This window comes from Tetrao urogallus, assembly GCF_951394365.1.
Source record: "Tetrao urogallus genome assembly, chromosome: 6".
NCBI lineage: Eukaryota > Metazoa > Chordata > Aves > Galliformes > Phasianidae > Tetrao > Tetrao urogallus.
The window spans coordinates 18,865,293-18,878,180 of NC_136819.1; the positions used below are offsets into that span (position 1 = coordinate 18,865,293).

General features: G+C 40.1%; 1 protein-coding gene across 1 annotated transcript; it reads right to left on the reverse strand.

The window, feature by feature from the left end:
- Positions 1–688: 688 nt before the first annotated feature.
- Positions 689–10,067, reverse strand: ELF5 (E74 like ETS transcription factor 5; the record flags this gene model as incomplete). The annotated part of the gene is made up of 6 exons (XM_079536701.1): positions 689–785; positions 1,351–1,546; positions 2,456–2,602; positions 2,889–2,939; positions 3,975–4,208; positions 9,944–10,067. The coding sequence occupies 6 exons, from the start codon at positions 10,065–10,067 to the stop codon at positions 689–691; spliced, it is 849 nt and encodes a 282-aa protein (XP_079392827.1).
- Between the last annotated feature and the right edge of the window lie 2,821 nt (positions 10,068–12,888).

A 12,888-nucleotide genomic window follows, 5' to 3' on the forward strand; every position in this document is an offset into this window, starting at 1 on the left:
GGGAAAAAAAAAAAAAAAAAAAAATCAAATACATCAAGTGTGTGTTGCTCTACATCTTTGCACAGATGGAATTAGTAGATAAAAGTAGTAATTACTTGATACATATATTTCAGAATTGAGATTGATTTTTTTTTTGTTAACTATGTTGACTGGATATATTAAATCCAGACACATAGAGGAGACTGGACTGCACGTTTTAGACAACACATGGATTTCTGGCGTATCTGAGAAATGCAGTGATTTAGAGTGGAATGGATCAGAAGTGTGGCTTTTCTCATCAAATGGAAAAGAAGCTTTTCTACTTTCTTTAGAAATACTGTAACATAACTGGGAAATGTCTCTAAATATTCCCCTTTAAATGGCAGCAGAACAGAGAGGAATTTTGTACTGGTCAGTGACATTACTGGCTGAGGCAGGGAGACAGGCAGGATTTAATTGTCACTTGAGCAGCAGATAAAGATATTCCTAAAGACTTCCTAGCAGACAGTGCTTGGCAGAAACGACTCCAAAATTCAAGTGCTTTTTTTGATGCTGTAGCCTGTTTCCTGTAGCAGACTCCAATGAATTCGTCCAGATGGGCTGAGGGGAGAAAGGGAGGGGAAAGCCTCTCTCTCAAGTGTCCACTGCAGCTGGACCATCCAGATTGTGGCATGTTTTGTGCCAGGCATGTGTGGGAGCACTGAGCAGTTCATATCTTGTTCTCCTGCCATCCGTGGGCATTCTTCCCAAACTTGTACACCAGCCTTCTGTCTACTCGTTCCAAAATGCCTGTTTTATAATAGTATCTGCAGGGAAAATTAAACAAAAAAAGTAGTAGAATTCAGATTACTGGAGTTCTTTACATAGACATCACAGCCAGAGAATAGAATGGGAGTCAGTGTACTCTTTCCAATCTTCCTTTCCATTAAATTGCTTTGTTGTGACTTAAAAGAGCTTTCAGCTTTCCCAGGTGCCTTGGATTATACCTTCCACTGTTTGAAAATTACAAGGAATACAAAGCTTTTTTGTTAGCTGTATTTTTAACTAAGATTACCACAATTCAGCAGAAACTGCCTATGTTTCTGCTGGAATAAAAAGCGTCATTTAGCAGATATAGTCCAAGTTCTCAGCTGAGTTAATGTGATAGCTTTGTTGCAATCAGTAGAGTCGATTACACCACTCTACCGCTCTACATCTAGCCGTATGATCCTATGTGACACAAAGGAGACTGAGTGCTCTCTCGTGGCCTATAGAATAAACAGGAAGTACCAGTTCCTGTCTGCCCATTGTAAGCTTTCAGGATAGTAATGAGATATGGATGTTGAGACAGAAGTCAAGTGAGGTGAGGGGCCCTTCCACCAATTAACTCACCGAAGTGCTCTGCTCAGTTTTTCATATGTCATTCTGTCATTTTTCTTCCTTTGTCCCCACATCTTTGCCAGAGCTTCTGATTTGACAACTCGAAAAATGCCTTTTCCCCTGTCCTCCCATTCCAGAATGCCACTGTTTTCTTCAGGAGAAAGGAGGAGGTCTCTTACAAATTCCCACAAATGTGAACTCTGAAGGTCTTGAACAGGAAGAAGACAGCTCTTCAGTAGATGTTTTCTTACTTAGGCAGAATTATATTTACGTTTGTCACCAGCTAGTTATTCTTGTTGTCTGTTTGCACTTATTTCAATTAGACTCTCTAAATGTTAGTACCTTACCTCTCTACAAATGGAATTAAGGGGCAAATAAGAAGTGCTCCAGAAAATATCAGTTAAGGGCTTTTACAAATATTTATGGTGCTAGAATCTGGTTTCTACTCCAGGAATTTTACTGTAGAACAGCTTTATTTATTTCATTCACTTATCACTGACAACTTTAACATATGGTTTAAATTGGTGCTTTTAAAAAAATTTTAATGTTCATCTCAAGTGTTTCAAGGGAAAAATTGTAACAAAGACTGGGCTGGCTAAAACTGAGATAACGAGTGCCGGTTTCCCAGCACTGGTAGACTGTTTCTTTTCCTGTTGTTTCACCTAGCTCAGAGATGTGTTTGCACACCAGATGTCCCACAAATAATGGGACTCTAGCTAAAAAACAAAACAGAAAAGAAAAAAGAAAATGCAGGTGTAGCTATTGCCTTAAGGTAAGATTAGAATCGTAGGATCACCAAAGCTGGAAAAGACCTCCAAGATCATCCAGCCCAACCATCCACCAATATTTCCCACTAAATCATGTCCCTTTCCACAACATCTAGGCTTTTCTTGAACACCTTCTGGGACAATGACTGAACCACCTCCCTGGGCATCCTGTGCCGCTGTCTGACCACTCTTTCAGAGAAGAAATTTTTCCTAATATCCAATTTTACTTATTTGTAATTTTACTTATTTGTGGTATCGTTAAGGTTTCTTTTGATAACTGCATGGAGCTGAAGAGTTAGAACAATGTAGGTTGTGTAATCTTGAATTTTGAGTTTCAGATATGTACTTACTTGTTCTACTATGACTGTGACATTCTTGGCTGCTGATGCCACCTGTCTTTATGCATGCTTTATCATGCACTGGGACTGAACTGCAGAATAACGTGAGAAGTGAAGAAGGAACTCCTGAGTCTGGCGGCAACTTGGTCAAAAGGTCACCTATGCAAACACCATGCAACATTAAGTCAAAGAGGGTATGTGAGCTGCAACTTTATCTCTTTAATAAATCCCCAGCACAAAACTAAGTGCAAGTTAATAATTAACACAACTGTGGGGTTTGCAGAAGGGTGATTGGTGAAACCTCGTGAAAGCAATTAACAGTTAAGCCTACAGATTCATTTCATGGGGTAAACAGTAGTGGGATAAAAGTAACAAAATAGGGGAACTTCTCTGAAATGTGTTTTCCATTGGGTGCAACTTAGTGTGTGTGATCATGTTTACTTACAGTCCTTGCTGGATAACTTTGTTTCTTCTGAGTCAGTAAAAAAGGATGTGCCTGTGAAGGTAAAACACAACCCAGTGTTCAATGCTTTTCTTCAGAAGACTAACTGCTGAAACCAGTGAAATAATTTTTCAACTTCTCCACTGCTAAATTGATATATTGTTTCCACTTCTTGATCTGTCTTGATCCTCCACTTTCCTTAGCCTTTGTATCACATCTACTCACGTGTCTCTGTTTCTCTCTCCAAAGATCACTCGCAGCTTCTTTTCACTCCATCCTCATTCAGTCTCCTGAAAACTACTCCTGCATCCTTCCCCTACCTAACAATCACCTTTTCTGCTGGAAACCAGATGTGCACAGGCCTGAAACTCTGTGTTAGCAGGTTTGTGTCACCTTAGTAAAGGACCCATTACATTCCCAGCACATAAATGAATTCTTTGCCCATACCAAGCTGCATTCAGAGAACTTAATCCATGCTGAGCAGTCCAACACACAAAGTAAGTAAATGATAAACTTAGGCCTGCTTGTAAAGATGCAGTTGGGTGCATTGCCTGCTATGTTGTGACAGTCTCGTTACAGGACTGTGTATATTGCCTTTCCTCACAGGCCTTGGGCAATGCAGGGGGTGGATGGGCATGGTCTGTTGTATTTAACTTACACTCAGCTGTTCAGTGTCAGCTCTCATAATCTCATCAGACAAAACCGGACTACTTTCTGGGAAGCAGAGCAGTCTTCGCTCTGTTGGGTTACAGGAATAACTGTGTATTATGTCTCTCTGTATCTAGTTTGGATGTAACCCTGGGACTGCTGCAGGTCAAGTAGTTTCAGCAGAAAGGTCAAGGATGGAACAGCACTGGAGCCTGCATGAAGGTTTCCATGGCCCAGGGAGGAACCTGGTGACATGTGGCTGACCCCGTAGCTACATCAAGAGTGGAGGACACAGCTGTGGCTGTGTCCTTATGTAGGATAATACCTAAGTGCCCTCCTGTTTTGCTGTTCTACAGCATGAATCCCACACTTTCTGCTAGCAAAAACTTCACTCAAAAAAGCACTGCTTTCTGTTTTGCATTTGTTTTCTGGAACACTCACCGTGCATCCTGATGTTCTGTAAGATGAAATACAAGTATTCACCACAAATGCCTGCAGCATCCAGGAATTCTTCCTGGGTCATGTTGCAGAGCTGTAAGCCACTGATATTAAAATGGGAAAAGGAAATGCAGTTGGCATCTAGCTTGTACTGGTCACAGCAAAACTGCAGCCATTCGCAGACGTTGTGCTTACTCCAGTGCTCTGGGTGGATGGATGTCCAGAAAGAATCAGAATCTGTAAAATATTTCACCAGAAAGAGGAACGTTGTGATGCAAAGCTCTTCATTTTAATAACCACGTTCCAAGCAAAACTCATCCCTCTTCTTTCTTCTGTTATGGTTGCAGACTTCCTTCCTTATTCCGTAAAAGAACACCAGGCCCTACATTGTGCATTTCACTTACTGCTGTTGCCATGCAAATATGCATGCTAATTGTCTTAGACCTTAGACTGAGAGAAACTGCTTACATGTACAAAGGACAATGTACCTCTCAAAAATACGTAAATAAATTTCAAAAAGGTACAAGAAAATTAAAGTAAAGAATTTGTATGAACTTGGCACTGTGTGGTAACAATGAGTGATGCATTCCTGGGCTGAAATAACCTGACATACTCTCTTTCAGTGATATTTGTGGCAGTTGGGTAAATGCCATTAATTTTCATCTAAAATGATATTAGAGCTATAGATAGAAATACTTTTTGTTATGTTAGAAACTGAAAAATGCATTACTTTTAATACGTCTCTTTAATTGGCTTTAATTATCTATCTGAATCATTTATTGTATTCCTAGAGTGGCTTAAAAGTAAATAACAACAGGAGGGCAACAAAATAGCATGTGAATGAGAGTAGTATAATGTAAGCAGAGATTATTTAGTTCATTTTCACATCTAACAGCATTGTATTCTTGACTTACATTTCCCACTGTCTTAGTTTGGTCATCCATTTTTTACCATTTTATTTTCAAATGAATCCTGAACATCTGATTTTAGGTACTGCTCATATGAAATGGCAATTCAAATTAGGCTATGATAGCACTGCGAGCAAAGTGAATTGTAGCTGTCATTTGTCTAGACAACCAGCTAGTTCAGAGTGCAAAATGATGCAAATAGGCTGGGGGAGTTTCACAGTAAAATGAATTCCAAGGGCTTGATATTGTGACAGAATAACTGAAATGTGGATCCTGCTTTCGACGTGGGCTTCTGTTAAATAATTAATACTTCTAATTAGAAGTCCTAAAAGTTTACAGGGGAATTTGTGGTTGCTTTCATGAATCATTCCCAGGCTATAAATATCTTCATCTCTATGCACATATGGAATTAATGTAATACTGAACCTCTGCTGTGACATCCCCATAAAGCAAAGAGGTGGGCAGAAGATCTGGGTTTACCTTTTGGGGCCCATTGCTTAAGGATATTTGAATCTGACGTTTTATTCAGCACCTGATTTAAAAGGGAAATCTGGTGAGCCTGACATTGGGTTGGCTGCTCTAAGCCCTGCAGATGGCATACACCTGGCTATGTCACAGTCTGGAGGTTTCCTTGGGGGGAATGGGAGTGCTGGAAACACTGGGCTCACAGGGCTTCTGCCAGGAAAAAAAAATTGCTTTAATACTAGGTTTGAGCTCTACAGGAATCTCAACTTTAGAGGCTGCTCAAGAAAAGCAGAAGGCTGAATCGATCTCTTTTGGACCAGGCAGACTATTTTTATTTAATCCTGTGCCAACAGCCTCCAGCCCCCTTAGGAAAGGTGGAGCATCCCCAGGTACCCAGCTAGACAGACAGACTGCAGAGAGGCCTTTCTGTGGATCGGGCACACGTCCAGCCTCATGTTTCCTGAGCTGCCCTGTGAGCTTTCTGTCCTTCCATGGGTACAATGAATTATCTCACAGTGAATTGGCCATTGGTCTTGAAAATTTGACTTGACAGTGATAAATATCAGCTTTGCAGGCAGTACAAATGCCACAGCATGTTTTTTTCATGGACCAGCACTCATCCGGTCTAGTTTCCTTGTTTGCTTTGGCTTTGGAAAGGCTCAGATTTTTTTTGGAATATTCCAAGGCCCCATGTTAATGTACAGGATGAGTGTTCAAAATGTGCTGACACCGAGGTGTAGCATTTGCATGTGCTCTTGCCTTTTAGTTCTTATATCTAGGTTATACATACAGGGGAGCTTCCCCCTTCTTCCAGGCGATAGACGTGACTGAGGTACCGTGCCACTTTAAACAGCCTGCTGGAAGATCAGCTGAAGACAAAGGCTCTATGAAAGAATTTCAGGTCTTCTTTTAGAGAAAAAGAAAAGGTCAGGTTGAATTTCATAGCACTGTTCCAAAAGTGTAAGGCAAAAAGGCACCTGGCAGGAGCTGGGGGCAGGTAGCTCCCTGTGGCAGGGCAGCAGTGTGCCTAAAGCTACAAACAGGGCACCCAGGAGGACGGTGGTGGGCAGCTGAGAGTGGAGAAGAGACCCTCAATTCAGATGTTGCCCTTTCCACTGGTTTTAGATGATTTCTACCATCTATTCCATTGCACTAATTGTCTTGCTGGGCCTCTCCTGAAACCTGAATATTTTAAACCCTTTAATGTCACCCAGTACCCAGCCCTTGGGAAATGACATTTGTAAGCATAATCCCACCGGGCTGCAACTGTTGTTTCAGTCAGTAAGCCTGGTTCATGTCCTCCAGCTAATGCTGCGCTGTGAAAATGAGTCTCCTGCCTTGCAGGCGATGTGTCTTTATCTGTAGTGGCAAGCAAAGCTGAGGAAGACATGAAGTCCCAGGTAGGTTCAGCAGTGCAGGCCAAGAAAAGTCAGCTGTCCAGGTTTTCCTGGGATGCCCTTGTTTCTGCATGGCAACGGCAAACCAATGTTGCATGTGTGGTTACAGTTGGGGAAAATACTTTTATCAGCCATAACAAATCTGGGTGGATGCAATAGAGTCTGCTCTCTCTCTATATATAGCCCAGCTGTAATACAAGGCAGAGAGTCCATGCCCACCTTTTGTCAGTTGGAAAAAATATATCTCATTTCATCATAATGTTTTGATTTTTAGAGGCAGAATTTTCACACATTTTCGTGTATTAGTTCCCCAGTATTAACACTTCTGTATAATTTTCCAGCACCCAGTGATGGAAAATGAGGACAAGAAATGAAAATAACACAGTATTTCAGTGTCACAGATTTTAGCTTCCTCCACTTTGTGTATATAAATAAAGATGCCTCTAAAATGTAAATCCTGGTATGTTCTGATTGCCAGAAAGTGAAAATGTAAGAACATTAAGATGACTAATGTGGAAACTGTAAAGGCAGATTAACCTTGTAGTTCTCATAGGAACATGAGGATAGGCTGAGCCCCAGACTGAAAGCCCCACTAAGTTGGGCTCCTTTCTGTGATCAGGTTTGCAGGAACAATTTCATATTTTCAGGGAAACTATCGGACTTGGACTGGTACATATATATTAATTTGAGCTTGTACATAAAACTAACGCCCTGTCTGGCACAGGAGCTGAGTCTAGTAATAGCTTTAAATCAGTGATCTGCATCTGACTCTTTCTAGGCAGACTTGTCGTCTATTGTTCATCTGAATATATACATATGTTTTATATATATTTATGTATATTAATATACATTTCCATCTGGAATAAATTTGAACTTGACCTCACACTTTTTTTCATCAAATCCAAAACAAGTTTTCAGAAAGCGTTGGGATCAGAGGCCTGAAGCCTGTTGTTGTGACCAGGAGGCAGCGCAGGATGAGTTTTGCTGACCCACATTCTCCTCTGCCTTCAGTGCAAAGTTCTCCTCAAATTGCTGCTCTAACACTGCTCCTGCACCACTGCAGTAGTTTTTTGGTGGTTTTTTTTTTTTTTTCGGTGCTAGACATGTTAAATGTGCTCCTCAGCTACTGTGAAGGAAAGGAAGGAAATAGGAACGGAACTCACAGGTTTTACAAGCTTGGTTTAAATTTGATTCAGAAATGATTGTAACCATGAGGGCTTTATGGGAAGTTTAAAAGCATCAGAAATTGAGCAATAAAAACTTGCGAAGGAGGAAATGTAGCTTCCACCATGATCAGAAAATGATAATTATTTCCTCTGTTCAACTTTGCTTGGCAAGAGGGAGTCTGACCTGATTGCTGCACAAAATTCTGCTTCTAGAGCAGAGAGAGCTTTGCACTTAGCTACAAGCAGAGTCTGACTCAACTTCACTGCTGCATTGCTGTCCACCTGGGTGAGCTCAGAGCTGCCCAACTGTTGAGCTGCAGAGCTCACACTGATAACAAGGAGCAGATGGCTGTAATGCTAGGAATTGTCAAGATGCCTCAGAAGGGCTGCTCTGCCTTCAGCAAATGTTGATCTGCTGATAGCAGAACTACTTCATAGAGTCATAGAAACACAAAGGTTGGAAAAGACCTCTAAGGTTATCCAGCCCAACTATCCATCTACCACCTATATTGCCCACTAAACCATGTCCCTCAGTACCACTTCTTCACATTTCTAAACACATCCAGTGATGGTGATTCCATCACCACTCTGGGCAGCCCTTGGGATCATTTCAATTTCAGTGATTTGATGGATTTTTATTTTTTAAACAACAACAACAACAAAACCAAGGTTGGATAGTAGGCAAATCTATAATATGAATCAAGGCAAAACTGTGACTGACCCCAAATTAACTTTAAATAGAATAACATTAGACTTTTTAAATTGCATTCTTAAATTTTAAAACAGAATACTTTCTGTGACTTCTGTAATGTCTAGTGAACTTTAGAATTTCATTCTAAGTTGGAATGAAAACTAATATTAAAACAGTATACAGATGTATATATATTTAAGTAAAAATTTAATTCCTGCACAGCTTTAAAGAACAGCCTTCTAGTTGAAGCAAGATTTATATTCTACCTAATATACCATACAAACATAGAACGGACAAATTCAGCCACATGGAAACAAACACTAAGTCCTCAATGGCCATGGATTAGCACCAATAGAAGCTGTGTGGAAAGTTTTGTTCCTTATTACTCAAACTGTGCCTTAGCAGGAAAGTACTTTTCCATAAGGCCAACACTGTTCTCACTTAAGAGGACAAAAATAGCTTCCTAAGAGAAAAATACTGCGTAAAATCATAAATCTTCCCCAGATCTCACCACAAGGTTGGCTCAGTATTGTGACTTGGTTGTGTTACCTTTCTTTACAGAACTATTGAATGATTCAGAGAGAGAAGGACTGTTCGGGAACTATATGACTGACTGTTTGGAAGGGAGATTTAGAATGAATTCCTTTGCAGAGTTGGGATGACTGTGTAAGGTGTGCAACCTGGTGAAGTGCAGGGTCTCCACATTCACAGTTAGAGAATTGCACACTTAACATTGACAAATTCTGCAGAGGAGAATTTGATGTGTTTCTAGACCCACACAGTTCTCCAATAGCTTTTGAAATCCCAGTTATTGGCAGCTACGTGTGTGATCTGGTCATTGACGGTCATCACAAATAACTGGCTCAGTATATGGCTGAAGTTCTGTATGGTAGAAGTGATCTCAGGGACAAATTCTACATTCTAGGCAGATGGGATAAACAAGGAGTCAAGAATCTGCCTTTCAATTGCTGCCTTTCTCTCCTTGTTGACTGCACTTTCCTTTGAGGGTTCCTTCCTGCATTACTTATATAACCTTGCTAAATGGGGGGAAAACATTGCTTAAACACAAAACACTGTTCTTTCTGTGCACCTTGATCTTTTCTAAGCTAGCAATATGCTTGAGGAAGTTAATTGGACCAGAAAAGGTCCCCTGCACATAGCAAGGGGGCTGAAACTAGATGTTTATTATGGTCCCTTTAAAGCCAGTTCATTCTATGATTCTAAGAGAAAGGTTACAAGAGAGGACTCAGCCTGTTTGGCACTCAGTTTATCTTGAACTAAATTAAATTCAAATTAATCTTGAATTACTGAAAATTCTTTTCAATTTCAGTTTCTATCTACATACCTGTCTGATGGTCACAGGTGGGATAGTCATCTTCAGTTGTCCCAAATATCTCTGTCCAAGACATCAGGGGATCACAAACCATCATGTTTGACAGAAACGTGCTGGGTGTTACTGAATCCAGCATCACCTTGAGACAGCAATACATTAGTTGATGAAAATATTAAGAGTGCTACTTTTAAGTAGAGCAGCATTAATTCCTTGGTGTGATTGCATAGATCTGTGATGCACCAATGGCCACCACATAAACTTCAGTTGAAGTTAATGATCTTTTGAAAACTAGTAAGATGAAGTAAGACATTTAGGAGGAATGCAGCTGATGAAAACACCATAGGTAGATTGGAATGACACATTCCTAGGGATTTGAAAATGCAATGTATACTTACAAAAATAAGAGTGACAAATAAACTATTAAACAAATCATAAAATAATTAGAAACATGTGGATGAGTTTAACTTTATGACTATATGAGATTGTGGTAAAAAAGTCCCCATGTATGAGAAAATATCATTCTGGCCATAAAGATGTTCACTGTGTCTATAACACACTGCCATAAATGTCAGCCAGGCTAAAGCATGAGGAGATTAACAAAGCCTGAGGAAAACTAAGAATTTATGTGGAAAATTAGGGAACTATTACAGATGTTCTGTGCTTCAGGGAAGGGGATTCTTGCATATCTTGGTGATATTTCAATGAAATAATAGAGGTTGGTGAAAACATGATCTATGGTAGAAATGAAAGTTGGCACGGAGAAGAGAATTGTGGTCCATCCCATTCTTTTCTGCCTATGTCACATACACATAAGTACACACACATGCAATTTGCTGTTCTTCACGGCCAAGACTCACGATGCCCAAACCCCCACAGCTTCCTACAAGCGATAGGAAAGGTGATGGTTTGGAAGGCTTGAAGGAAATAATGAAGTGGATTTTAAAATGTTCATGTTTTGAGCACTGAGGCTCAAGACAACTGCTCAACTACTCAAGACAATTTACTCCTTTTCTTCAGACCTAAGCTGCTTCTGCCTTTCAGAACTAGTGATGCTCCCTGTAGGACTCTTTTATTCCTCTGACAGAGTGGTCCCTAATGTCACATCTATTTACAAACCATTTAGAATGTCAAAACAGTGGCTTTTTTTCCTATCTGAGTTGCTGCACAATATAATCCAAACAAAAATGAGCACAAAATGCTTACTCAGATTTTTCTGCAATTGCTTTTGTATTATTGGAATGAGATGATGGCTTACTATACATAGAATTCTGAAATTCACAGTGTCGGGTAGAATGAGCAGTTGTTTCTGAACTCTGAAAGGTAAGAGTTCAAATCAGGTCCATTTTTGTCTTCACATCAGTTAGTCCATGGAACAATTCCTGTCTTTCCCGAAGAGGAAATTAGGACATAAGGCACTGTGCTTTTAAAATCCACTTCATTATTTCTTTCAAGTCTTCCAAACCTTTCTCAACTCTGTACAATGGTGCAAGCATGTTGGCACAACTGTCTCTGAAAAATGGTTTGAGACTTTTAAATTTGAGAAATTTGAGACTTCATGTTACTATCTATGCAAATGGAAATTACTGTTTGCCACAACAGAAAAAAACACTTCTGAGGCTCTTGAAATCAGTGGGAATTTTTTTTTTTTTTTTTTTTTTTTTTTTTTTGGTAAACTTCAGCAGAATTTCACCACTCATTTATCACCAAGGGGTGGCAGGACAGGCACACGGAGAAGAGCTGGATAGGAGCTCATAGAACAGGGAAGAAGGCAGGGAGAACTACAAATCACTGATAACTCACTTCAGTAATGACAGGACAGTGCTAGAAAAGTACCTCCATCTGTGCAGTAGGTGATTCCAGTTTAGCTGTGCTAAATTGGAAATACAGGAAAGAAAGAGGTATCCAGGACACGTGCAGTGACAATAATGTTCCCAACCATTCCCTTGGCAGCCAGCACACTCTATTTTCCTGTGACAGTCATCCCCAAATGGCACAGTGATCACCTGGCTGTGAATACACACACCCTGGTACCAACCCAACAAGCAGAAAGAAAACCCCCAGAGCCAACTCAATTTTGGAAAAGTGAATAAAATATCTCTGCAGGTAATTGGAGAAATGTGCCTTAAGAATGATTGCTAAGCTAACCTGAAAAAGCATCTTCCCCACTCTCGACACCGGTCTGCCCATAAATAAGATTTCACATAGGGACAAGAATATCTGGAATGAAACCCCCGTCCTTCTCAAAACAATTTTCCCCTAAAATTCATCAAAGATAGAATTTTACTGTATATTTCTTTTGCTTATCAGCAGAAAATAATTTCTATCTGACAGTTTCACAAGCTTGCTAGAAACACAAATGAAAAAGATATGAGAGGACAATAAGATTGACACATCCTCTTTACCAGTAAAAACCATTTATTGGTCGAATTTTTTTTAGGCTATTGCTTTTAGTAGAAAAAAAAATAGTTGAAAATAGTAATGGCTTACAGAAAAGAATAGATTACCTTTGAAGACTATAATCATTTCTCCATCTGGGTAAGACTTAACCCAGAGAGAAGATGAAGTTGCTATTGTTTTCATCATCGCTATGCAAACATTAATGACAGATTAGTAGATTCAGTGCCTGGCTTGTGAATTTTCATGATGATTTTTCCAAGATGGAAAGTAGATTTGCACAAGGTAGAATGATACCCAGGATGATGGATGAACTAGAGAGAGCAAAGTACGGTCTGAAACAGATCCAAAGCCATTGGTTTTAGAAAAGATCTGAATGAGTCACATGCTTGATTTTGTAGTTCCCCGCGAGAAAAATTATTTATCCAAGCTGGGAAATCAGTTCCGTGAGAGGAAGGGCAGCTTGAGCTCCCACTGAGCACTGGGCCTGGGCTCCTGGGTGTGGGGCAGAGCTGCCAGCCTGACATCCAACAGCTTGGCTGTGTGCTGTGACAGGTAGCATA